Source organism: Ascidia mentula, chromosome 8 (genome assembly GCF_947561715.1).
Source record: "Ascidia mentula chromosome 8, kaAscMent1.1, whole genome shotgun sequence".
NCBI classification, from domain to species: domain Eukaryota; kingdom Metazoa; phylum Chordata; class Ascidiacea; order Phlebobranchia; family Ascidiidae; genus Ascidia; species Ascidia mentula.
Window position 1 is genome coordinate 1,233,393 of NC_138573.1, and position 24,958 is coordinate 1,258,350.

A 24,958-nucleotide genomic window follows, 5' to 3' on the forward strand; every position below is an offset into this window, starting at 1 on the left:
TAGGTAAGAATTCAACAAAAAAAATTATATACGAGAGCCCAATCACAGTGTCAAATGGAGTCAGAAAAATAACATACTGTTGTTTTGTAAATCATCTTTTGATTTGTGATCATGACGATAATTAACTTTTATTTTGAAATGAAAACACAAAAACCGTAAATCTAATTTTTTGAAACACTCGCGCAGGTAAAAAATCAACACCAGCTGTAAAATTTTTTCGCTTTTTATGGATTGACAACGGTTGGTGTAAATGCACGAAAAAGGGTAATCTTGTGTGTTTTGCTTTCCGTGAGCGGAAGCGTTCAGAGTTGCATTTGTAAAGTGTGCATCGTGGTCGTAAGTTCTGCAATAGAGTTGTCAAACTTTCAAGTTATGCGACAATTTTTATTACTGGAAGACCACAATACAGACAAGATATGATGCTCTACACGAAGTGACCTTCCTAGTGTGCGTTTTCGCAGTGGCGACTGCGCATTTTAACAGCAGACCTTGGGTGATTTTAGACGAGGAATTAAGATATTGCATTTCTCCCTGGAAATGGCCGAGTTCGCCAACACTGATCCAGCAATGTTTGCCGATCACAGTAAGAATAAAATGTAGTTTTTACTCGAGTGGTGTTATACGATTTGAAATAGGACTATGTGCCATTGTGCGGCTCTTTTTGTATAAAAAATTTTAATGACATTTCGTATATGCTTAAAAATGGTAATTTGCAATATATTTAACTCTTTTTCCTAAATTTGCAGTTAACAGTGCCCTAGTCGGTGAGCTTCCTTCATTTGGAATTGCGACGGAATCCAAGTTCCAACAGTTGATGCAACGAAACCAGGGTGTTGAAGGGCATGGGATTCCGCACCAGCCACCCACACCCCAGGATTCTCAAAACTTTAAGCTTGATACTTCACTTTCTGTTGAAGCAAAAGCCTTTCAACCCAATACAGGTAAACCATTTAAAAGTTATAATTAGTGCCAGTGGTGGATCTAGGGAGGGGGTGTTTAGGTGTCAAAAGGTGTCCCCTCAGCATGATTAAGTGCAGTTAGTTTTTCACTATGCAGGAATGAACACTACGGCCAAGTGTTTGTCCCAGCAGTTGCTTTGTTATTGATTGTGCTTGCTACATTCACGCTTGCCACTTTTGAAAGAATCGTTTGTCGTGCCATTGGTCAATAACCTGTCGATATTTATTTTTGTTACATACATTTTTTTACAACTTTTACAAGAGTTCTAAGTGTTTCTAAGATTCTAACATGTGTAACTAAACAATCATTTCAACTTTCATCTGTTTTCTTGCACATATTTATCTGTAGAGATGCATGGCCACCTCTTGGGCTATTGTAAATTTGTTTTTTTATTGACGAAGATTAAAAATGATTCCGCCGGGATGTGAAATATTGCCTATACTCGCTGGACATACACACAGTCACATTGTTTGTGATAATAGGTTTTGCGTTCAACTTGGACAAACATGTCTGCATAAGCTTAATTTTAAGCAGCATGTGTTTTCGCAGACCAAAGTTGATCAGTATGTAATGCGCTATTTGTTGTTAAAGGTGAATTTGCATGGTAAATGTACGAAAAAAAATGGAAACCGCAAATAATGACTTTCACGATTATTTTGCCTTATGGATTTAATTTGTGTGCACAAACCGGAAACCCCCCACATAAAGCAAGAATTTTTTGGTATATGTGCAACTCATTTTCAGTCTTGCTAACATACTGTTTGAAACACACAAAAAACACATTGATTATTTGCATGTTTACTGGCGTGTTTTTAAAATAAGCAAAGTGGAGCCAATAATATGAATTGTGTAAGCTGCAGACAGATGGCCACTGTTTCGACCTAAAAGGTCTCATCAGTGCAGCTGGTGTGACTTTCGGAGGACTTTACTGACCAAACGGCGTTTTTTTAAAAAACATTTTTTAAAGTGTTTTTAAAAGTTCAACACTAAATTCAACAATAAATGGCGTGCGGTGATTTCCAATTTTTTTGCCCATGGAAGACTTAGGTTATTCAAGTTGACAAGGAGTCATCAATTGTCACTTTTCCTTTTTTTGGCTTTGTTCTTATCCTATCACCACTCAAAGGCTGTGACAATTTTTTTGCCTGAAACAACATAGTAGCTCCGGACTCTAGTAGGTCTAGTAGTTAAACGTGGACCCACTTTGGGCTTATCCCATTTTGGTGGTGTAGGAACTTATTTTTTTGATTTTGAACCTTCTAAAACTTTTGATGCTATTATTATTTTTTTATGTTGGTAACCTTACATTGTTTTTATAGCAAACCAGTTTGGAGGACAGGTTTCTGTTGCAAGTACTATCAATTCATTTGATGCTCTTGATATCAATGAAGGCTTGCGTAAGTTATGAAGTTTGTAAAGATTTGTGATCTTTAATATAACTGTTGCCTAATTTGCTTTTAATATAATTTATGTAAACTTAAGATCTTTGTTAAATGGAAAACCCCCAATCATTCATAAGATCTGTGCGTAATTTACTTTCAAGTCATTAAGCCTATGTCTGTCATTAAATCACTTGTGTACATGGAATGTATTTTGTTATCAGGCCATCAGAGTACCAACAATATGCAGGGCTTGGCAAACCCAGGAGCACCAAATCCCGTTGCTCGAGAATTCGTTCCAAGAAACATGTCCGCTCCCAACCTCAACCACCCACAGCAAAATGGAGCGTTCCAAAATATACCAGAATTTATACCAGGGAGATCAATGAACATGGTAAATGGAGTGCCTCAGGTATTGATGTGATTTCTCAGTTTTAAATGTTAAAAATTCAACATTTAGGTATTATATTCTCATTACAACAGCTACTATATTTTAAAGAAGTGACCACAATAAAATATGTATGATAGATCACTTTGTTTTAATTTCTGCGTACATTTTGTTTATGCAGCCAAATCAGTTTGTTCAGCCACAAGGAAGCCAGTTTTCTGGTCAACCCATGATGCCAGGTCACCCAGATTCTGCACAACGGATGCCCAACAATACAAGCTCACCAATGCTTGAGTATCTTCCTGGTACGTTCCAGTGTGGAAATAAAATAATGTATGATGTATGCGCAAAAGAGCCATAATAATCAATGAGAGCTGCGGACAGGGTGTATACACGCACTGTTTCGACCTGTAAGGTTGTTAAAAAGTGGTTTGATCAAACGTTACAAAGAAAGGTGCTTTTTTATACGTTTTTGCAGAAAACATTTTGTTCATAAACAAGTGTTTCCCAAACTTTTTAGGGCAAATCTATTTGAGGAACCCGAAATGTGACCTAAAAATTTTTTCCACCTATATTATTGTTATTTTCTTTTAGGATTTATTCTCATTTTTCTCCTTTGTGACTCCAAGGATAAAAGAACATAAAAGGAGGTAATCAGTAAAATTATTTCAATATGTTACAGGTACCCACATTCCCTCGCCGGCCCCCGGCCAAGCGATGGACCCCCGCTTATCGTCCTCCTCCGTTTTTACCTCTCCCCAATCACAAAATACCTCCTCCCCCTTTTACGCGGGAGAGGGGAATACCCCACTCACTGCCAACTCAATGGGAGGTAAGTTACTGTGTTTTAGGAGCGGAAGCATTGACCACAACATCCATTGAAAGATTTACGTGGGTTTGATGCGTGCAGATAGGCATTTTCTGTGTAAGCTAACAGGCAAAAGGGGTTTGAACAGTTGGTTTAGAACCAAACAATGTTAATAGTGTAGCAAGATATTATGGACAGGTTCTGAAGGCAAATAATTACATCCATACAATGTATCTGTTGACTTCCTTCATAAAGCCAGTCATAACTTAGTGTTCCATGCCTTTTATTTATAGACTGTTGTTCAACTATCAACATTAAAACATGACAGCATGCTATGAGCTTAAACAGAGTTTTATTTAATTTTAGCCTGTCACAAAACGTGCACCAGAAAAACGATGGATGCACAGAATTAGTAAGATGATAATACAGAAGTTTTTGTTGAAAACTTTTAGACATAGTTTGTATTAGAATTACAATCATGTTATTTATTGCGATGTGCAGGAAAAAGACGAAAGTGTAGCAAAGACCTAAGGGCCAGTCTTAAGTTCATCGAAGATTGCGTGCAAAAAATTCTCAACAAGAAAGACAGAAAAGTGGACAGAATAGAAATAACTGGTTTGAAATGTTCTGTGTTACAGGAATTTAATGTGTGAATGTAGATGGAGTTAAAGAGTATAAATGTGTGAAAACAAGTGACAAGAGTTAAAAAAGTGTTTTTTTTTCAACTGTATTTACTGCAAGTAGCACAGGCATGGTACGTTGCGGTCTGGAGGTAACTTTTATTTTCTTTCAGCTTTTTCCACACCGGGAACGTCCTCCCCTTTTCCACGACAACCACTAGACTCGCTTTCCACAACTCATGTCACGCCTGAGCGCACATCGCCCCTCCTTACCAGAAGGTTGAATACACACCGGGGTTCACCTTCCCTCGGTCCTGTCTCAACTGGAGTTGGCTTGGACATAAGTTGGTTAAATTTGTATCGATTTTGTTGTAACATTGTGTGTGTTTCATGAACAAACTCCTGCAATTTCAAGCCAAGCAAAAGTCTGGATTGTATATTGCATTGCCTGAAAATAACAGGGTTTCTTCATGATCTGTAACTGTAAATGATAATTTGATTATGTAGATGCAAAAGAATCATAATATCATTAATCTGCAGACGGTATTGCAAACTGTTTCGACCTGTAAGGTCTCAATGGTATGGTCACTAGTTATATGACTAATGTATTGTTTTATATCTGATGCAGAACTGCTGATAGGTATTGACACAAAATAACTATTAAAATAATTAAGAAGTATGAAAAACTACAGTCCTGCCACTTAACGTCAGTAAACCTTCCTTATATTTTTATTTAAAGATCCACAACAGCAGTATTCCGAAGCTAGCGACCCAAACATGATGGCTCAGCATGTTATACAAGAGAATGGGGGAACCACCTATTTTTTTACCCAGAAAGCTATCAGACAGAATATGTCAGTGGTAAGTTGGTTTGTCAGTTTAGTGCGGCTCTTCCTGCTGATTACTGTGCTGGTATTGTAACACCTAATATAGGGATTCTTGTGTACAGTGATATGCGCTGGTGTCATGTTGCATTGTCAAAACTATTGTGCAATGTCTCGCCAGCCTCACATGAATGTACGGATATACAATAACTTGTTTACATAAAGTTTTATTCTGCATAAAGCAATGGGTTCCCAACCTTATAATATTCACGGACCCATTTTACAGAATCATTAACGGCGCGGACCTCTAACTTTACCTGGCTGTCTTGTCAGCATTTACTTAAGACAAACAATGGGCGAAACACGACAAATAGGAATCTGTAGAAACAAATTCACAATTGTTTTTGATTTTTGCATTATCCCCTGAAACCTTCCAGAGTCCTTGGGGGTCACAAACCCCAGGTTGGGAGCATGAAGAAACAATGCACCTCTTGAGGAAGTTGATTAGAATCTTGTTTTTTTCAGGTTATGCCGTCTTTTCACATGTTCCCTGGTTCACCCCCTCATATCGAATACATGTCGTTAAAAGCTAATGCTCCATCGTTCTTTATGTCAAACGATCTCCGTCAGGTGATTATGAAGAAACACGCTCTTTCCATGATGACGGTCGACGCGGAACAAAACCCAAGTAAATATTAAGATAATAACTTTTTCTCCATTTCTCTGTTACTTTTGCCTTGAGTTTAAGTTTATCGGTGACTGACTTAGCATTTTTCCTTACATAAATTTTTAAGAGTATAAGCTTGTTTATTATTGCCAAGATTGTAGCACTGACATATTTTTCTTTTTAAAGTTTTGCTACCTAAATTTAGTATCAAAAACTATTCATTTTGTACTGCTCATTAAAGTTAAATTACACATGTGTTCTTCTTTTACTGTCAACCTTCTTTAACGATAGATTGTGAATTTTTTTATGTGAGATGACTTATAAGGCCCAATTTCCTATATATAAGCAAGTGCAGCCGATAGTTTCCTAATCAAAAAAATATTTATTTCCGGATAGCAACATGACAAGCAAAAAATATTCCAGCTTGGTGATAATTAAAAACTTGTTTTACCATCAGGTATACCAGCGGAGGTTGACAACTACCACAGTCTGTTTCCACTTGAAGCTGTTCCTGACAACCCGTTGCAGAAATCTAACACCTATGGTTTTGTAACATCTTGTTACAAAGCAATCAAGTACAAGGATGGCTTGCCATATTGCTTGAGAAGAATCCATGGTATGTAATAATGTGAATCTAAGGGTGGATTTGTTTTAATGTTTCATGAACCTCACTATGGCTTTTAAGATTAAACATTAGAAAAACCTAAAATTCATCACGTTTTGGCATTTTGAAAGTTGTTTTAAACATATTTGCTACTTTTTTGTATATGTAGTTTTTGTGTGAAATCTGTTTCCTAGTCTTTGTCAACAATATAGTCAACAGAAGAGTCCCATTATGTAAACTTTGGAAAGTTTTTTTGCTGTATGTTTGTATTCCGTGTCTTGGCAGGAGTAATATTGTTGCATTATTTGCTTATCTTTATTTCAACAGGTTTTCGCCAGGTGACGGAAAAATGCATGGTTCTGGTCGAGATGTGGAAGAAACTGCAACATGCTAACGTTGTTCAACTGAGGGAGGTTTTTACCTCAAAAGCATTCGGAGAACATTGTGAGTAGCACATTTGTTTGTATTTTCTTAAGTAAGTCTTGCTAATCTTGTTACAAATGTCAAATTATCTGTTTTCCACATTTAATTTCAAGCACATTTAATAAAACAGCACAAAAATTAAACTTTTAACTTTTAAAGACCTGATGCTATACTTATTGATATTCCTAACTTGCTTTTGATTGTGTTCAGTTACATTAAAATATTATATAACAAGGTCCTTACGTAACTTATGTTTTGTTAGCTCTGATATTTGCACATGACTACTATGCGGGGGCAGAGACCATGATGTCGCGACACTTCCAAAACCCAAACAACAATTATGCTTCGAAAAAGTGGAATGGTGGCACGACTCGTCAAAATGCTGGTTTGTGGAAGTCTGACTGAATAAACAACTTTAATAAAACTGATATAAGATGTAAAAAAGAAACTATTTTAGAAAATTGCTTTGCTAACAACTTTGGATGGAACAGATTTTTTTTATATGGATGTCTTTATACCACTGGTGAAAAACAACAAAATGTACACCTTTTCTGATAAAACGACCAATAATGTATTCACGGTGGTTAAAATTCAGATGTAATTTTTAGTTTATTGAAAAGTTTACCCATAATCTGCTGCAGTAGCATTGATTTTTCTTCAGACTCTTTCTTCAGCTTAATTTTGGATTAGTATAAATTCCAAACAGTGTTCCTGTATGTTCCAGGATTGCTGCCTGAGAGTCTGATCTGGACGTACGTAGTCCAATTAACATCAGCGTTACGTTGCATCCATACTGCTGGACTGGCATGCCGCGTCATGGATCCAACCAAAATCCTTATCACCGACAAATCAAGGTGAAGTTTTCTTGGTTTGGCAAAACTATGTAGAATGTGAAAGGAGCTTAAACTATGTTTTGAGGGAACTCAATTAAATATAACTTTGGATAGTGATTAGTTTATTTTGTAATGATCATGCAAAGTGTTTGTTTTGATTCGGCGATGTAATGCTGTTTTAGTGTCAACAATAACACAGTAAATTCAATTCTGCATTCGCTAGTGTTTGTTCCATTAGTTGTTTGCGTTACTCTGTATGTTTTTTTAAGCACATTACATGTAGGATATGTTCACATTATTTTGATTGGACTGAAAAATAAGCAGATATACTACTTGCCACACCCCTTGTGTGCATACAGGTTGTGCTTTATCCCATACCAATATAATGTTGGTTTTCCCCTCCATGCAGGATTCGAATCAATGGTGTTGGAATATTTGATGTTCTTGGTTACGACAGCTCGCATTCAAACCCCAGAGCTCACATGCAGCAATATCAACAAGATGACATGGTGGCACTTGGAAAGGTTTGTTTTGGGTTGCAATCGATCATGGATAAGTGTCTAAAATCTGATTGATGTCAATTGCTTTAGGGCTGCATGGTTAACAAGCAGTGAAGCAACATTTGGTATTCTGTTTCTTTTATAAAATGCAATACTATTCCAAAATACATTCACTGGTGCCATATTTGTATTTCACTTCCAAAAAGCTTTGGCATTTTATATCATATTTGTTCAGGTTGTTCTTGCGCTGGCTTGCAACTCGGTCACGTCCATACAGAGAGACAACCTCCCAAAGTCCATAGAACTGGTTGTGATGAACTACTCCAGCGACTTGAAGAACCTGATTTTGTACGTGCTATTGTCCTAATTTCCATAGCACTACACTTTAACAACAATGTGTATCACAATGATACTTTTGCTTCTTAAACATTTAATTATATTTGTTACCATATTAAATCTACAGATTTTTGGGTGTAAAATGTGTAATGGTGGCTGTGTCGAACTATTAGTAAAAAAAACACTTTGGTTGTCAGACATAGCATAATTTATGTTTGTTGCCTTGGTAAGGATTTATTTTAACCGACATTGAACCTGCTATATGTTGTGGAGCTTCTTAACTCATCCAATCTTTTCCACAGGTACCTGCTTTCTCCACAACAACGTCCCCACAGTGTAAATGACATCATGCCGATGATTGGAGCTCGATTCTACACACAACTTGATGCTGCCATGATGAGATGTGATGTCATTGAAAACGAACTTGCCAAGGTGATGTATTTTCACAAAGTCTAGTAAATGTCAGTTTCTGAACATTTTGTGGACGATGCTATTTAAAACCATTTCATTTAGTTGCAAAATTATCTAGTTATCAATACAGCAAATTTTTTGTCAATGAATTTACATGCTATCATTTCTCATTCAATACTTTTGTGTCATTTGCAGGAAATGGAAAATGGCCGTTTGTTCCGTCTTTTGGCAAAACTAGGAGTTGTGAATGAGAGACCAGAGTTTGGCATTGAACCAACTTGGTCTGAGACAGGGGACAGATATCTGCTCAAACTCTTCCGGGACCATCTTTTCCACCAAGTAACTGAAACAGGAGCTCCATGGGTTGACTTGGCACATATTGTCCAGTGCCTTAACAAGGCAAGTGCTCCAAATAGATTGTTTGTTCAGCTTATTGAGTGTTACAAGTTATCCCTGACTGTTATGTTGCTTCAGTGACATATTTTAAAAATGTGCTTATACTTTTGTGTTACATTGGTTAATACCAGTTATTTTTAAATGGTTTTGTGAAGTTTAGTTGCTGAACAATTTAAACCAGGGTTAAGGCAACAAAATTTATTTTAAAGTTAACAGATTTGTTTACTTTTTTCACAATAAACCCTTCTTCCATTACACCTGTGCATAAAATTTTGTGCGGTGCACATTGTGCGTGTATGTAAAAGTTAAATATGTCTAATATTTAAACATTTTGTAGCTGGATAGCGGAGTGCCAGAGAAGGTTTGTTTGATGTCCAGAGATGAACAGAACGTGCTGGTGGTTTCTTATGCTGAGCTTAAAAAGGCATTTGTCAAGTGTTTCAATGAGCTTGTCAACACTTCTATGCGTTAGGACTTGTCACAACTTGACTAAAGACAATGGTCTTGGTATTGTGCAAAGCCTGGTGGTCTACACACACACATTGCTGAAAACGGTTTCTCTTGCGTGCCTTACAATATACTGTGCTGATGCATTTAACTATTCTGTCTTTGAATGCATGGTGTCGATCGGAACAAGATGCTTGAAACGGGACAACAGATGTCTCTGTTGGAAGGATTTTTGCTCGGCCTTTCTGTTGTTTATGCTGCGCCCATTGTACTTTAAATCTCTGGCATGCCCAGCAAATTTTGAAAGTTGCAGTTTTTTTGCTAGTTTTTAGTACAGGTCTATACGACTGCTGCAGCATGCTGTTGCACTGTTCCGCTTGTGGGTACAACTGCACTGCCAAATTCCCACGTTGTCTGTACATTTTTGGCCTAATCATAAAATATATTATAAAAAACAGTTTCATTTTGTAAGCATTAAGACGTTTATGCATCTTTTTAATTGAATGTATTTTTTATAAGATGACATGTTCTTTGTGCAATAACAATGTAGTCAACGCATAAAACTTATGGGCTGGTTTTGAACATCGAATTGCCTTTTTTGTTGGACTACAACTTTCACCACAACAATACCAAAATGGTGACTTCAATATCAGGAATGTTGCCCAACTGTTTTTGTTACAATTGGAATTTATTCAGTTGCTGTTTCCACTGGGCTGCACTTTGGAAAACTAAATTCTGAAACACAATCTTTAGTGCAGCTTGTTTTTTTATAAATACTAACAGTGTGACCATGACCTGTGGATAGAAGAGAATTCCACGAACTTTTTGTCTTGCGTATTTTCAAGTTTTTCTCTTGTTCTCCTGCCCACGCAGTCGGGGCTTGGCGTGGTACCTTGTGAACTTTTTAGTGGATGCCCCATTGCAAATCGTTTGCAAAATTGTCAATAAAAAAGAAAAGATGTGTCCTGGTTTGCTTTAAAAAACTCAACATTTTGTGTTCTTGTTGCTGGACATTAAATTTTAAATACTATTACATCACATTTTGAAGGTCTATAAAAAAAAGTTGTGAATGCTAAAAAAATAACAAATCTTTTGGTTTTTATTTGTAGTTTATGTAGCAGCACAAAAAAGTATTCGCAACAATTCAAAGTGAAAGATTGTCGCTGGTAATCTTGGACACTTGTTCCACCAAATTTCACAGCAAGAACTTCTGTAAATTAATTCTAAACAACCAGTCTTCACAAAGGTTTAAGACCAAGTCGATGTTCCATCATTGCATGGGGGTCTCCCATCACTTCACTGTCTTCAAGGCCTACACAATCAAACAACAGTTAAATCCTGATTACACTATGTTACAGCAGCCCAAGCTTTTAGATTTAACACATCCTTATTGCAAAATATATTCTCACAATAACAAAAAAAGGAGAAAATATTCTCACAATAACAAAAAAACTACCTCCAAACATATTGTCTTCTCCTAAAATGTCATCGTTGCCAGTAATTATATCTCGCGCAAAGTTAGAAGTTGGCAAACAGGGAAGTCTTGTAAATGCCTTGTTTGCTGCATTAATTTCCATCTGAAGGCGGAGGGGAGCGTGTATACCCTGAAAAATGTCACAAATTGTAAACAGGTTGTTTCATACAAAACAAACCAGAGAAATGTCCATGTATAATGTGGACTTGCTTTGGATGGGTTTAATTTTTTTAAATATCAATCCAAAATTTGACATCCATTGAATCAAATTTAAGCACAAGTTACCTGACTGTTTTGAAGAGAATCAATCTGACTGAAATTTCTTCTCGGTGCTTCAAGGGGATGTGACACCTTTATGTCGTTTTGGACATTTTTTAAACTAAAACAAAACAAATATTATTACTATGATAGTTTATTGCATCTTCATTAAATTAAACACTTACCCAGTTTTTAATGAGCTCTGCAATCCATATTCACTTGCATCACTAAACTCAAATGTTTTAGACAAATTTTTGTCAAGATTCGCCATATCGCCTTATCATTAAAACCTAAATACAAATGTCATGTATACAGTATTGATTGTGTTGTAAATTATATTTCGTGAAAGCAGTTAAGCTTGTAAAACAAGCTTAAAAACACTTCAATTAATCAAAACGTCTTTCACCCAAGCTCCGACCATCTTCATATTTCCCATTGTGGTTTTGATAGAAATAACATTACAATGCACATTTCATGAATTTCGCCACCTGGCGGAAGTTAAAATTAAGATTTTTGAGGCGCGTTTTATTTGTCATTGCATCTAAATACAATTATGTTTTTAAATTATCAAGAAAGTAATGCGTTTTTGGCAAAAAAAACGTTTATTTGATGGCATAAAATCTTTGCAGCAACAAATGGCAAATACTGGAAGCGCACACATGGACGTGGTTGAAGCATGTGTTGATAACCCCAACAACACATAATTCAATTAGGCGTGATATTGCATAATTGTTATATATGACCCACTTACAAAACAAAGTTGCCTGTTTTGCTACAGAACGTTAACATTCGGTTATAAAATTCCTGGGGTGCGTAACACTAGAGTGCGTTATGTAATATTCCGGACTCTTCGGCCGGAATTGTTTATCATATGCGTAGGTTGGACTTTTGGAGCAAAGTGAATAATGATGTGTTACGTCAATTATTTTGGGTTTGTTTTGGTAAATATTACACATATATAACGTACATAGTATTTGTGTGTGCTTCGGAACATTGGGACGACTTCATTGCTGTGATTGTGCGCTCGTTGCAATAAAGAAACTGAATTCCAACAGATATAATTTGTACAAGTCAGACGGAACGGAATTGGTTCCATTGTGACAATAATGTTTTTGCGCATTGTTAATCAAATAATTCAGTTTACATTTTAATTATATAGCCCTGGCATCAATATGCTTTTGTGACAGAAAAATTTGTTCTGCGTCTGGCATAACACAACCACTAGTATTTTTAAATTTTGTTGTTTTAGATCGCTACTCCCTCTGACATAATATAAAAACGATCAGTTTCACAACACTGTCCTACTTTAAAAAAATGACAACATATTCTAAAAACTTTCTTTGGCTGTTTTCCACCATTGTCGTCCTTTTTGTATGAAGTGTGAGTTTTTACAGCACCTAAGTGTTTGTGCAATTTAATGTTGTAGCTTTTTTTGTGCAAAGCAATGTTTGGATAGTTTACAGATATTCAAGTCACATGGCATTTTTGGAAAATAAAAATATTGGTTATGATATAAGTTGCTGCCCAAACTTCCAGTGTGAACCTCTTTACCAAGCAGTACAACTTTGTGGTTAGGTTCTTGTATTTAGACAATGATTTATGCAGCATTTCTTAAGCTAATTTACTAAATACCACAGCAATTTTTAAAATTCTAAACCAGTATTAAGTAACTGTTCCAAGGAGTCATTAACTGATCAAACCTTAAATTACAACTGGGGCAATTGTGTATTGACCCCGCAAAAATATAACATATACATGTATAGTTTGCTGTTTGGCATTTCTTTTAGATTTACGATGTTTTTTTTTGTGGCAGGAAATATAGCAGCGACCTTATGGCTGTAAGGATATCTATTCCCCAGCAAGGGTATAATTTATTACCAGAAATTGATGATCTAGGTCTGGAAAAATCTGAAACCGATGTCTTTGCTAAATTCATTGGCGCTCAAGGAAATCTGCTGCGCTCTCTTAAAACCAAATCCATGAAGCGTAAAAATAAATGTTTGTTGCAGAAATATAAGCACAGGTTTGCAGCATGTACCTTTGCTGAGTTTTGTGATTATCTGCCCGAAGATTCTGACCGTGGACTGACTGCAGCGGAAGTAAAAGCATTTTCTGGTACTTTGCATGGCGTGCATTTGTCCAAATGTACCCAAACTAATCTTGATAATTCAAACAAAAGTGTTGTTCCCGTACCGAGCACATCAGCTGCTGCAATATCACCAGGACCAAGCATTAATCCCACAAAGAAATTAAAAGTGGTGCTTCATGATATATCACAAGACAATTTGCCATCACATATCAAGAAAAAGCTTAAAAGAAGGCCCAAGGTGAACTTTTCTGAGGAAGATAAGATAAATGAACGAAATGAGAATTTCCGAGATACATTTCATGAGCTTGCTGTGCATTTGAACAACTTAACTCAAAAGTATGGCAGTGACAGCTTGCTTAGTGGGTACCTCAAGAAATGAAGTTTCATATGAATCATATTCTTGGGTGCATTGTTTTGTATTCACTTACCTCAAAGCTTGTGTTCCATAGAACAGCTTAATCATTACCTGATTTGTTTATTGGTTTTATGCTGAATAATAAGCAAGCCGATGGGCACTGCTGCTAACACTTCAGTACTTTGTACTATTTTTGTTGTTTTGTAAATTTACATATATTTTCACAGACTTCAAAGTGTTGCTGAATCCTGTAACTAGATTAGATGTGACTTTAGACTTCCTTTTTATGTGTTTTTTTGATATGATATATTTCATTAAACCTTGATGTGAACTAAGATGAGTAGCATTGCGGCAACTAGAATTCAGCGAGAATTGAAAGACATCAAATCAGAGGTACAGACTGTCGTAATTTATTTTTTCATGTTTGTAAGTTCTATGTAAATTCAGTTTATATAATTTAATCTCATTGCAACGCAAAACTTTATGTTGTAATTCAATGTTTTTAAATTTGTTTTCTCACTTTTTAACCTCAGTGCTCTGGACAAAACATAAAGATTGAGTTATATAACGATGAGTTTACTACGTTAAAAGGTGAAATAGTCGGACCCCCGGAGACACCTTATCATGGTTTGTGGTTGAGCTCATCTATGTTTTGATATGATTATATAAAATATTTACTGGCCTAAAGCTATACAGCCATTTAAGTAAGGTTTAAGTTAAGTGCTGTTATGTTTCAATGTCACCCTAACTATGCTTGTTTTCCCAAAATGTTTGTTTATTTATCCTAATAAAACTTAAATTTTTATATAAAAAAAAAATATAAAACAGCCCTGATAAAAAAAATTTGTTTTCTTTGTGTTTTAGGTGGGACTTTCAAACTTATCATAAAAATCCCTGAAACATATCCTTTCAACCCTCCAAAAGTGAGCTTTGAAACAAAAATCTGGCATCCCAATATTAGCTCTGTAACTGGTGCAATATGTCTTGATATCTTAAAGGACCAATGGTAAGACCCATTGTTTCAACACAATCATGATGTTTGTGAGTTATATTTAGTGTTGACTAATTTGTTGTTAGAAGACTCATTTTCATGATGGGAATTGTAAACAATGTTACAGAAAGACATGTATTTTGGCAATAATCAATTTAATGTCATCAAAAACGAACCCATATGCATAATGAAAGTTACTAGATATTTCTGTTGTACGTTGTGTAATAGCATAAAAATCCACCAATATTTACAAAGATGGTCTGACAAAACTTACAGGGCTGCAGCGTTGACGCTTCGAACAGTCCTTCTTTCCTTACAAGCATTATTATCTGCAGCGGAACCTGACGACCCACAGGATGCTGTGGTCGCACGACAATATAAAGAGAATAATCGGGCATTTCAGAAAACTGCCAAGTTTTGGGCTCAATACTATGCAAATGGTACTGATATTTTGAGGCAAAAGAGTTAAAAACCTACTTAAAAACTTTTGTTGGTGATTCAATGTTGACCATCACGGTATTAATAATTTTCAGCTTAGATTTATGATAACGAGTCAGCTTAGATCAATGAAACCAACATTTTAAAAGTGTTCTTAACTTTTATTTAGCACCCGGACCTCCAGACAGAGAATGTATGGAGAAATTAAAAAAGGCAACAGAAATGGGATTTTACAAGGTATGAACATATGTAGTTACACTAATCAATTTAATTGTTATAAATTTGAGGTATTAATTTCACATCTGTTTTGATCAAATGCTTTATTTCCATTGCCTGATGACATGCACAGGCATTTACATGAATATAAAGAACATGTTGAGCTACAGAGCTTTCAAACATCCTTTAGAGTGGGATTGTGACTAACAGTTTTGTTTATTGATCTCCTTTAACTTGAAGATTTCTTTGCAGGAAGTTTCCCTTCAAGCACTTTCAACTTACTCGTGGAACTTGGAAAATGCGATACAAAATCTCACCGCTTGAATATAAACAAAACCCTTTAGAAAGATTTGGATAATTTATTCTCAGTTATTGCTACTGCTGTGGTTGAATCCAGCTATTATGAGTTCCAATGAAAAAAATTGTCTTCTATTGCTGCATGTTTAGATCAAATTACATTGAAATCTTTATTTAAAATAGAGCCATGTTTTGCTAGTCGTTCCTTTTGTTTAAATTTCCGCCAATCCCATGCTGTTGATGGTATAAACAGTTGTAGCTTTCTGTGATATTACTGTATTGTGACTGCATAATAAACTCTTGCTCGACAATTGCAAAGTTATGAAACAAAGCGTCAATGTCAAAGATTCTTTATTTAGGTCCGATGCTAAAATAACTCGTTCGTTTGAAAACAAAACAGCACAAAAAAATTCACAAATTGTCCAAATGTTAGTTATCTTTGAGTTCATCTGGGGTCAGATCCATCTTCATGCTTCCGACCGGTGAAAAAAACATTCCTGGGACAGTTGGAACCAAATATCCGCTTAGAACGCACTACAATGTACAATGATTTAACTTAAAACAATGTGAATGTAATAATTTTCATTAAAGCTGCCAGTTGAAATCTCAGAAATATAATGAACTTGGCAAAACAGTATTTGCATCCTTCCGGAATGGAAGGTTCTTTCCTCCAAACTAGAACAATATAAATTTACTTACTGCTGTGAGAGTGACCACCATGGTAGATGCTCCGAGAGCAAGCATTGCATTTCCACTCAATCCTAACGGTTTCACTTTAAGGGGAGGATATTTGTTGAATCCTGAAGATCTCCTCAGCTGAGTGTGAGGAACTGGAATAAAAAATCATTACAATAAAACTCTGCAAAACCAAATGATACTCATTAATTTTCTTTGTGCACATTCAAAATCAAATCATTTTTGTTTACATTGGACAACAACAAAATCAACAAGGAATCAGTAACAAAATGGCACGGGCACAAATAAAGACACAGATGTTACCAAGTCAGCCCATGCATGATGAACACAGTGCTGCAAGACAATTTGTGACATATTCTTTTACATGTTTAGATTAAAAAAGACGTTCTTATTAATGGGTGTACTTGAAACATTACAATAACATCAATCACGAAGTCCCGTTCATAAAACTGATCCAGGAACTTGATTAAAGTTTAAGCTGAAAGATTTGGGATCAGTAAGTAAAATTTGCATCAAGATTATCACCATACCACGTAGAGCAGTGAGCGTCCTCGAAAGCATACTTCACAATTTATTGGGGGTCAACGCTACAAGAAAGTCTGAAATGCGAATTGCACAGTTACCAGTCGAAACAAGAATACTGAACATTTGCGAATGCACAAAATTACAAACCTCCTACGTGATCTTTCAATCTCTCGTTGAATGTGCATTCATGCGTGAAAAAGTGAAGGTCAATAATCGAAAAGAAAAATATAAAATCAACATAAAACAAACGTTCAGTGAAATTCACTAAATTCAGAAAGGGAACACTTTTATATTATGATAAAAGAAATCGAAACGAAACACATAATTACTCTTTTTCATATCGACCGGTCGGCCAATCATACGATGTTCTACAATGGTCCGAACGTTGCGTCTCCAAATCCAGTAGGCTATATCTCGTTTCAGAGCATCGACAGGTAACAGAATTTGTTTGTCGGATTTAAACCGGAATAATTCGAATAATTACACCACACTTTTTTATATCGACCGGAATCGGATGAAACAGAAATGCTATTTTCGATGCAGTCTTGTGGATTTTTTCAAAAAACGTTTCGGATTCCGATAGAATTTGGTTTCAAGAGGCTGATGAAACCAGATCAAATTACTTTGAAACGGAAATATTCCGTTAAATTAAGATCTGGAAAACGCAGAAATGAAAGGGACTTTTTTTGCCAGACAACTGAATGTCACATTTGCACTCCTAAATCACCTGACATGACAGGTCATTCACCAATAAAATTTTATAACGCAACATAAGTGAAGTTTTTTAAGTCTACTGTGAGTGAAAGAGAAAATAAATATTGTATAACATTTCAACAATTTGCATGTTTTATTAGACCATAATTATATGGGTAAAAATAACTAAATTTGACATTTCATCCGTAACTTTGACACGCGCGGTAAATAGTCATGACGTCACGTCCAATCAGCGTTCATTCGAAATCTCGTGGAATTCTCGAACAAAGCCATTTGAAGGTTACGTTGGTAGCGAACGGAAGTGGAGGTTGTGTGGCAAAAGGTAAGCACACGATTTTCAAATATTAAACCAAGCTAATTATACAGATTTTTGTTAGCGCATAATATGTTTTGTTTAAGCATGTCCTTACACTCTCTGTGTTTATCGTTATCTTATTTTCGTGGCAAAGACACGAATGTGTAGAGAAAAGCGTGATGTTACTACGTATGAAACAAATTGTTATTTGACGTATTTTTTTCATCAGATTTGTCAGATCGAAGGAGGAATTTCCACTGTTTTGTGGACGGACCTCCGATAATCTCCGCCCACAAGAAAATATTCTACCAACAATTTGAGGTATTTTTGTTAAGACTGAATTTTTATGTTGTACTACTATTGCTGCCAGGCATATAACATTTAAAAATAGACTGGTCTCGGAAGAATACAGCACGTTAATTTTATGTCAGAAGATCGGTCTATTTTAAAGTGAATTAACAATTTACATGTTTCTCCATTTTGAGGTCCCTTGTTTTCCAAATAATTACAAACAACGCCTTGGTAAAACACATAAAATACTCGGGCACAAGTTTGATTGCTGAGCTGTGCCGTTGGAGCGTCTTGTGTCGTAAATAGGAGCGCTTTTGTGGCGTAACAATCAGCGCTTCTGTGGCACGCCTGTAGAACTGTTCAGCCTCGTGGTTGTGATGCGAGCAATTGGCATTTTTATAACTTATCATGTTTAAATCAGTGCGGTGAGGCAATTTGTGAATGATTGTTTTTTTGCTGCAGACCTTCAGCAACACGGGAATGGGAACAGCGCTGGAACTTTACGCCGAGAAAACAATTCGGACATTTGATGTTTTGACATTCATTGTCACTGCGCGCTTTGCGCATCCATGTGGTTGCATGATGAAAGTTTTATAGCAGAACAGTTCAGTCACGCAATTTAGTTAAAATACAAAGTTATTTTAGTCAATTGTAAGTCTTTAAATGGTGGTCGTTGATGTTGGTTGAATGCATAACATATGTTTATAAGTCAGTGCACGGGCTTTTAAACATATATGTGCTTTTGATACCTAACCATTTCAAGCTGCCACAAGGTTAACTCTATTTGCTAACAGAGCAGTTTTGAAACAGACATTGCAGCCTACCACTGTCAGGTTAGTTTATAGTTGACACGAAACTTAAAGTCGTTTGCAAGGTGAAACTAATTAGCATGTAAGTCACAGAGGTGATGCTAGGAGTTCACCTGCAACCGCCCTTTTGCATCTTTTCTCACTCATCTTCACATATTGTAAACGCGCGCGACGGGAAGAACTTTTGCGCAACGTATGTGACGTCACAATCATCCGAACGTTGGACTAATTGACTTCACGAACAATACTGCGCCCCTTCAAGAAATTAATCCTGAAACATACAAGAAACGTCAATCGCTGTGACGTCACCGCCATTGTCAACAGGAAAGCAAGCAAGAAAGTGGACGAAACCGACTTCAAGTGGTCCAAGGTAAGTTGGTAATTTGCAAACAGTTTAATGAAATATAATAAAAAAGCTTGGTTGTTTTTCGGAGGAAATTATAGATACTTTACGTAGCAATGTCGTTGATCCTTTAACGCAGTAAATCCAATAAGTTTTTTAACGCCATCATCACCAGTTTTGTTTTAATGGTTTCCGTGATGTCTTGTACATATTTTGGGATTATTTGTTTTTATTGTGTCCAGATTCATCTCGTTGAGGGCAAAGGAAGTCATCTGAACCAACCAACCGACCAACACCATCCAACCTTCCTTCACCAACCAACCATCCCTCACACCATCCACAACTTCAATTATTTACCAGTCTGTTACTAGGAGTCGGTCGTGTGATTCACCCGGGGTGGCAAAATTTAGGCTTAACTTAGGCTAACTCGTATAGGGTGAGTGACCTGCTCTCCCCCAATTCCCCCGGGTCTCAAAAAACTTTTCTTCCTCCCCACACCGGCCTTCACACAATAATTGGGCGGCGGAGCGGGTCCAAGTCGCTAGGAGTGCCACCATTCAGTTATTGCCCTAGGTTTAAAACTACGATGGCACTCTTTTAAGTAAGGGTAGCGTAGATAAAGTAGGTTATATTTTGGGTTCGCGCGCCACTAGGGACCTTAGTTTATTTCGATCTCTGTAGCTAAGTGTGGCGCGTTGTTAAATGGCCTTAGTTTTAAATGTAGGTGGCGCTTAGAACCACTTGGCACGGCCTTTCCACCGCATTGCACTGGCCGCGGTGCAGGCTGACTAAGTAGGGACACCCGCTACTCCGACTGCATGAAATGCCATTAACGTTATTGCAACGACGTCCAGTTTTGGCACGTAGTGTGGAAGGGGCCGGCATAGCATTGCTCCCGAACGGTTGGCGAGCCACCATTTTAGGACGCAATTTCCATCAGAGAAAGTTATTATTCCACCACCACAGCGTTGTCAATCCTTGCGTTGGGAGGGGGGTCTCGATGGGCAAGGGTCAGTGACTTGGGAATGATTTTCAGTTATACGCTTTTAAAGTTGCTGGCCCTTTTTCAAACCTCTCTTTTGCGCCTATGCTAAACGTAAAAGTAGGGAGCGGTGTTTGAGCGTTCGGGTTTTGGCCAGATCATTTACCGGAGGCGGGTACATGTGGGAAGCGACTTTGTATAAAGGGGTTTAAGGGTGAAAAGTAATTATTTGATTTTTAATTCACAACTTTTAAACGAGTTTTAATGTATGTACATGTCCTTCTTGATCTGGTCATGCCCTTAATTGTATTTTTGCCCCTCCCTTATTTTTAGCTTAACTTAATTTACTTCTAATCAATCTTCGATTTTCGGTTTTGTCGCTTTGGGGGAATCACCACTGAACAACTGGGCTGGCGATGTTCTGTAAGAACTCCGTTAGTCTTAAGTATTCTGTGGTTAAAAACACACCGACTCACTTTTAACTTTGTTGCTAGGCCTAATGTGACGCTTATATCCAGATCAGTCAGTTCGAGGCAAGATTCTATTACTATTGTTTACTTCGCGCCCCTTCAGGGACGTCGGCGGTTCCACTAAAATTTATGTTACAGAAGCCGTTTTCGACCATCTATCAGAAGATTGGATTTTCCTCGAGCTTCGTATAAAATTACGCATAATTAATAATGTCTTTTTTTGTGGGTTACCAACACTTAATAACTGTTGAGAAACCTGGAGAAAAATGAATCCCAAATAATCTTGGATGAAATAATTTATCAAAACAAACCTAATGAACCCCAAAGTAAAATATGTGCTTGTGTTCGTGTTCACGTTTCTTTGTCGTTTTCCTCTTCAAGCAAATTACTGATACATCATTTCTATCCTTTCATTTCCATGAATATTCAGACCAGTTCTCGGGGGGTGTTGTACCTTACTAGATCAGCCGAACAGAGTGGTTACTTTGTTGTGTTGTTTGGGTTCTGAAACTGTGCGCGTTTTCTAACGTTGTGGACCGCCGTCGTCAGCTTTACGAGATTTACAAAAAAGCATTTAGAGGCAAAGACAGGCTGGCAGGTTTTCAGGATGTAGTTGTTTTAAAAATGTTGGCTACGTGTTCATGTATTTAGTGTAAAGAATATGTTCTTTGTTTCATTAATTCAGCTCCAAATTAACGAATTCTTTTGTTTTGCAGACTTCGTTACGTGGGCTTTGAATACCCACCAATATATGACGCCCAATCCGGGCCAGTCTGTTTTCCTCGTTTCGGTTGTGGTTCTGCGCCGAACGAGGGTCTCTCTACTGACTTAGATGAGACCCACCGCGAGGGTTGGTACCTTGACGTGGTGCGGTGGCTTTTAAACCAAGTCCAACTCCGCAGAACCGAATAATAAACCAATACCAATGCGAAGTAGTCACTCCTTCAGTCATAATTGTTTTAAATATTTTGAACGCAGGCAGGGATTGCAAACGCTGCCGCAAGATGTAGTTTGGGAATAAGTCTTGTTGTGAAGCTGGCGTGACTTTCACGTGCTTGCATTTGGTTGAAATCAAACGAAAAGAAACGCATGTAGAGTGATTGCGCTGGAAGGCGGTTTTAAGATTTTAAATCTATGGTAAAAGTAGGAAATTTTTTTAACCGGAATGGTACATTTGGAGCATATTGAAGTATTGGGTGTGATTTCTATAGTTTTGTAACAGGCAGTGCAGTAGATCAGGGGGTTCTTTATTCTTTTGGGCTCACGGTAAACCGTTCAAATCTTAAAGTAAGTTATGAAGATAACAACAGGTGGTCCTGGTTAGGTGAATTTTGCATCCGAACGTTGTTGATTTTTTAGTGTCACCAAGAAAACAGACAATTGCAATGGAAGTCTATGACATATTAAATAACATTTCTCGCGGTAAACCTGAACCCGCCTCACGACTCACAGTTTGAGAAACCCTGCAGTAGATGACGTTTCACTTTTATTGTTTCTGAAGCAGACACGATAATTTTTATTTTATTTACCTCGTGGTTGAGGCGACAAATATGTAGAGGAGAACAGAGCACTTGCAAAAGCGATTGGTCAGAAATGAAATAGAATGACAAAGCAAGCGGAGCTTGTGAACAGAGTCACCACACTGGTGCGTTGTCGCTAGCATTAGCACGGTCGTCACTAGTGACGTAGCATGGCTATCTGTTTGATTAGTCAATTTTAAGGACTGAACTTCCTGGGACCTTTTCCTTTTTTTTGTAGTTTTGATTGTTAACAGTGGAGGGAGTAAAGGCTTTTGATTATATTTGGGGAGCGCATTTTATTTCTCAGATACAGATGGCGTATGCAGAGGGTTCGTGTTCGGTTGGGCAGACTATATTAAATGGGAGCCTCATGTGGGTCTTCAACACTTTCTTATGGCTCCATAGAGACGGCCAGTACATTTAGAAAATACACTTCAACGTTATATTGCACTTGGCTGTTCCTGCAGGTTTTGCAAGTTCACGGAAAACGTTTATTACATAATTATTGTGCTATTATTTCTGATAATTGTTTCTTTGTTAAATAATAACAACAAATAAGAAACCTTTGTTGGCTGTTTCTGTATGTTTTGTACGAACGTGTAGTGACGTCAATTATAGCGCAAAAAGGTGGCTGTATTTTGGTATTCGCGTAATTTGTTGCCTATTTAATTTAATTTTGGACGTTGGTACAACTACTAGAATACTTCTGCAAACATATTCGGATAAAACATACAGGCGGATACAAGGGGCAGAATTATCGATTGCATGTGTCAATTTTACCGCAGATTTTATGCCAAAAAAATTATACCAGTGGCAATAATACACAGGGACGAACCAAGCAACTGGTCCAAACTATAGTGGCTGTTCTGGGAAACAAACATACAAGCTTGCTTTGTGATTCAATATATGCTCTTTGGCATTGTTAATGTTTCAAAAAACAGTTTTTACCGTTTTGGCATTGTTTTATATTATAAGTTTTTATATGGAAGACTTACACGGAAGAAAAAGGCAAACGTTTTTCACTGGCAACGAGATATCTTCCACCAAGCAAGTGCTGCAAACATATCAACTTTTCTTACGGCGTTGTATTTAGAAGTTGTCGGCGCAGGAGGTGCAGTAGTACAGGATAAAACGTACAGCAACTTTCAAGAAGACTGTCCTAATTTGGTAATGCATAAACATGCCACATATTTGAAAATGTGTGTGTGTGGATGAAAATACAGTACATGTGGAACCATATTTTAGCATGTCGAAACCCAAAATATTCCTGCCACACAGTGACAGTACAAAAATGGCAACGTTGTTATAATATGCAACAACGAAATTATTTATGGCAAACAAAGCACCACAAGATTAACAAACAGACCGATGTTTAAGATAAAAATATAGCTACCGTTTTCCTTTTAAAAAAGGTTTCCAATTTACGAACAAGGTTAACAAATTAGAATACTACAAGACTATAAGTCTGGAATTCGCTTAAGAAAGTCTACCGGAAATTTGTGTTTTGACCCAAATCTGAAAAACGGAAAGGGTGGTGTTTTTTCAAAAATCGACCGAAAACTTCACGTCTCCAATTCCGGTTTAAACCGGTTTGGAGGATCGGAAGGCTGCTGAAACCGGCCCCAACCGGTTTGAAACAGAAATATCCCGGCGATTTCCGGCTAAAACCGGACATTTTTGTTTTGACCCAAATCTGAAAAAACGGAAAAGCCTTGGTGTTTTTTCAAAAATCGACCGAAAACTTCACGTCTCCAATTCCGGTTTGAACCGGTTTGGAGGTTCGAGAGGCTGCTGAAACCGGCCCCAACCGGTTTGAAACAGGAATATCCCGGCGATTTCCGGCTAAAACCGGACATTTTTGTTTTGACCCAAATCTGAAAAAAACGGAAAGGGGTTAGCCTAGGTGTTTTTTCAAAAATCGTCCGAAAACTTCATTCCGGTTTAAACCGGTTTGGAGGTTCGGGAGGCTGCTGAAACCGGCCCCAACCGGTTTGAAACAAGAATATCCCGGCGATTTCCGGCTAAAACCGGACATTTTTGTTTTGACCTAAATCTGAAAAAACGGAAAGGGGTTAGCCTTGGTGTTTTTTCAAAGATCGACCGAAAACTTCACGTCTCCAATTCCGGTTTAAACCGGTTTGGAGGTTCGAGAGGATGCTGAAACCGGCCCCAACCGGTTTGAAACAGGAATATTCCGGCGATTTCCGGCTAAAACCGGACATTTTTTTTTTTGACCTAAATCTGAAAAAACGGAAAGGGGTTAGCCTTGGTGTTTTTTCAAAGATCGACCGAAAACTTCACGTCTCCAATTCTGGTTTAAACCGGTTTGGAGGTTCGAGAGGCTGCTGAAACCGGCCCCAACCGGTTTGAAACAGGAATATTCCGGCGATTTCCGGCTAAAACCGGACATTTTTGTTTTGACCCAAATCTGAAAAAACGGAAAGGGGTTAGCCTAGGTGTTTTTTCAAAAATCGTCCGAAAACTTCACGTCTCCAATTCCGGTTTAAACCGGTTTGGAGGTTCGGGAGGCTGCTGAAACCGGCCCCAACCGGTTTGAAACAAGAATATCCTGGCGATTTCCGGCTAAAACCGGACATTT

General features: G+C 37.3%; 4 protein-coding genes across 6 annotated transcripts; 2 read left to right on the plus strand and 2 right to left on the minus strand.

Annotated features, from left to right (window-relative positions):
• Window positions 1-313: 313 nt before the first annotated feature.
• Window positions 314-10,559, plus strand: LOC145912570 (PAN2-PAN3 deadenylation complex subunit pan3-like). Of its 2 annotated transcripts, none has more exons than XM_083000088.1 (18): window positions 314-583; window positions 747-941; window positions 2,280-2,357; window positions 2,564-2,751; window positions 2,909-3,032; window positions 3,410-3,559; window positions 4,329-4,499; window positions 4,895-5,016; window positions 5,505-5,667; window positions 6,104-6,262; window positions 6,578-6,694; window positions 6,936-7,058; window positions 7,398-7,527; window positions 7,916-8,030; window positions 8,242-8,354; window positions 8,645-8,774; window positions 8,949-9,152; window positions 9,487-10,559. In XM_083000088.1, exons 1-18 carry the CDS (start codon window positions 538-540, stop codon window positions 9,619-9,621), a joined length of 2,463 nt encoding a protein of 820 aa, XP_082856214.1. In that variant the 5' UTR covers window positions 314-537; the 3' UTR covers window positions 9,622-10,559. The 2 variants fall into 2 exon arrangements, with proteins under 2 accessions (XP_082856214.1, XP_082856215.1); XM_083000089.1 differs by having other exon boundaries at window positions 2,564-2,733.
• Window positions 10,560-10,677: 118 nt separating this feature from the next.
• Window positions 10,678-11,620, minus strand: LOC145912212 (proteasome maturation protein-like). 2 transcript variants are annotated; one of them, XM_082999619.1, is made up of 4 exons: window positions 11,514-11,620; window positions 11,356-11,449; window positions 11,053-11,200; window positions 10,678-10,908 (listed from the first exon to the last, which is right to left on the minus strand). In XM_082999619.1, the coding sequence occupies exons 1-4, from the start codon at window positions 11,597-11,599 to the stop codon at window positions 10,835-10,837; spliced, it is 402 nt and encodes a 133-aa protein (XP_082855745.1). In that variant the 5' UTR covers window positions 11,600-11,620; the 3' UTR covers window positions 10,678-10,834. The 2 variants fall into 2 exon arrangements, with proteins under 2 accessions (XP_082855745.1, XP_082855746.1); XM_082999620.1 differs by having other exon boundaries at window positions 11,050-11,200.
• Window positions 11,621-12,205: 585 nt separating this feature from the next.
• Window positions 12,206-16,025, plus strand: LOC145912571 (ubiquitin-conjugating enzyme E2 K-like). Its single transcript, XM_083000090.1, has 6 exons — window positions 12,206-14,165; window positions 14,306-14,399; window positions 14,637-14,778; window positions 15,040-15,203; window positions 15,371-15,438; window positions 15,670-16,025. Exons 1-6 carry the CDS (start codon window positions 14,109-14,111, stop codon window positions 15,739-15,741), a joined length of 597 nt encoding a protein of 198 aa, XP_082856216.1. The 5' UTR covers window positions 12,206-14,108; the 3' UTR covers window positions 15,742-16,025.
• Window positions 16,026-16,048: 23 nt separating this feature from the next.
• Window positions 16,049-17,119, minus strand: LOC145912572 (uncharacterized). Its single transcript, XM_083000091.1, has 4 exons — window positions 17,083-17,119; window positions 16,941-17,009; window positions 16,414-16,544; window positions 16,049-16,248 (listed from the first exon to the last, which is right to left on the minus strand). The coding sequence occupies exons 2-4, from the start codon at window positions 16,969-16,971 to the stop codon at window positions 16,144-16,146; spliced, it is 267 nt and encodes an 88-aa protein (XP_082856217.1). The 5' UTR covers window positions 16,972-17,009; window positions 17,083-17,119; the 3' UTR covers window positions 16,049-16,143.
• Window positions 17,120-24,958: the final 7,839 nt, after the last annotated feature.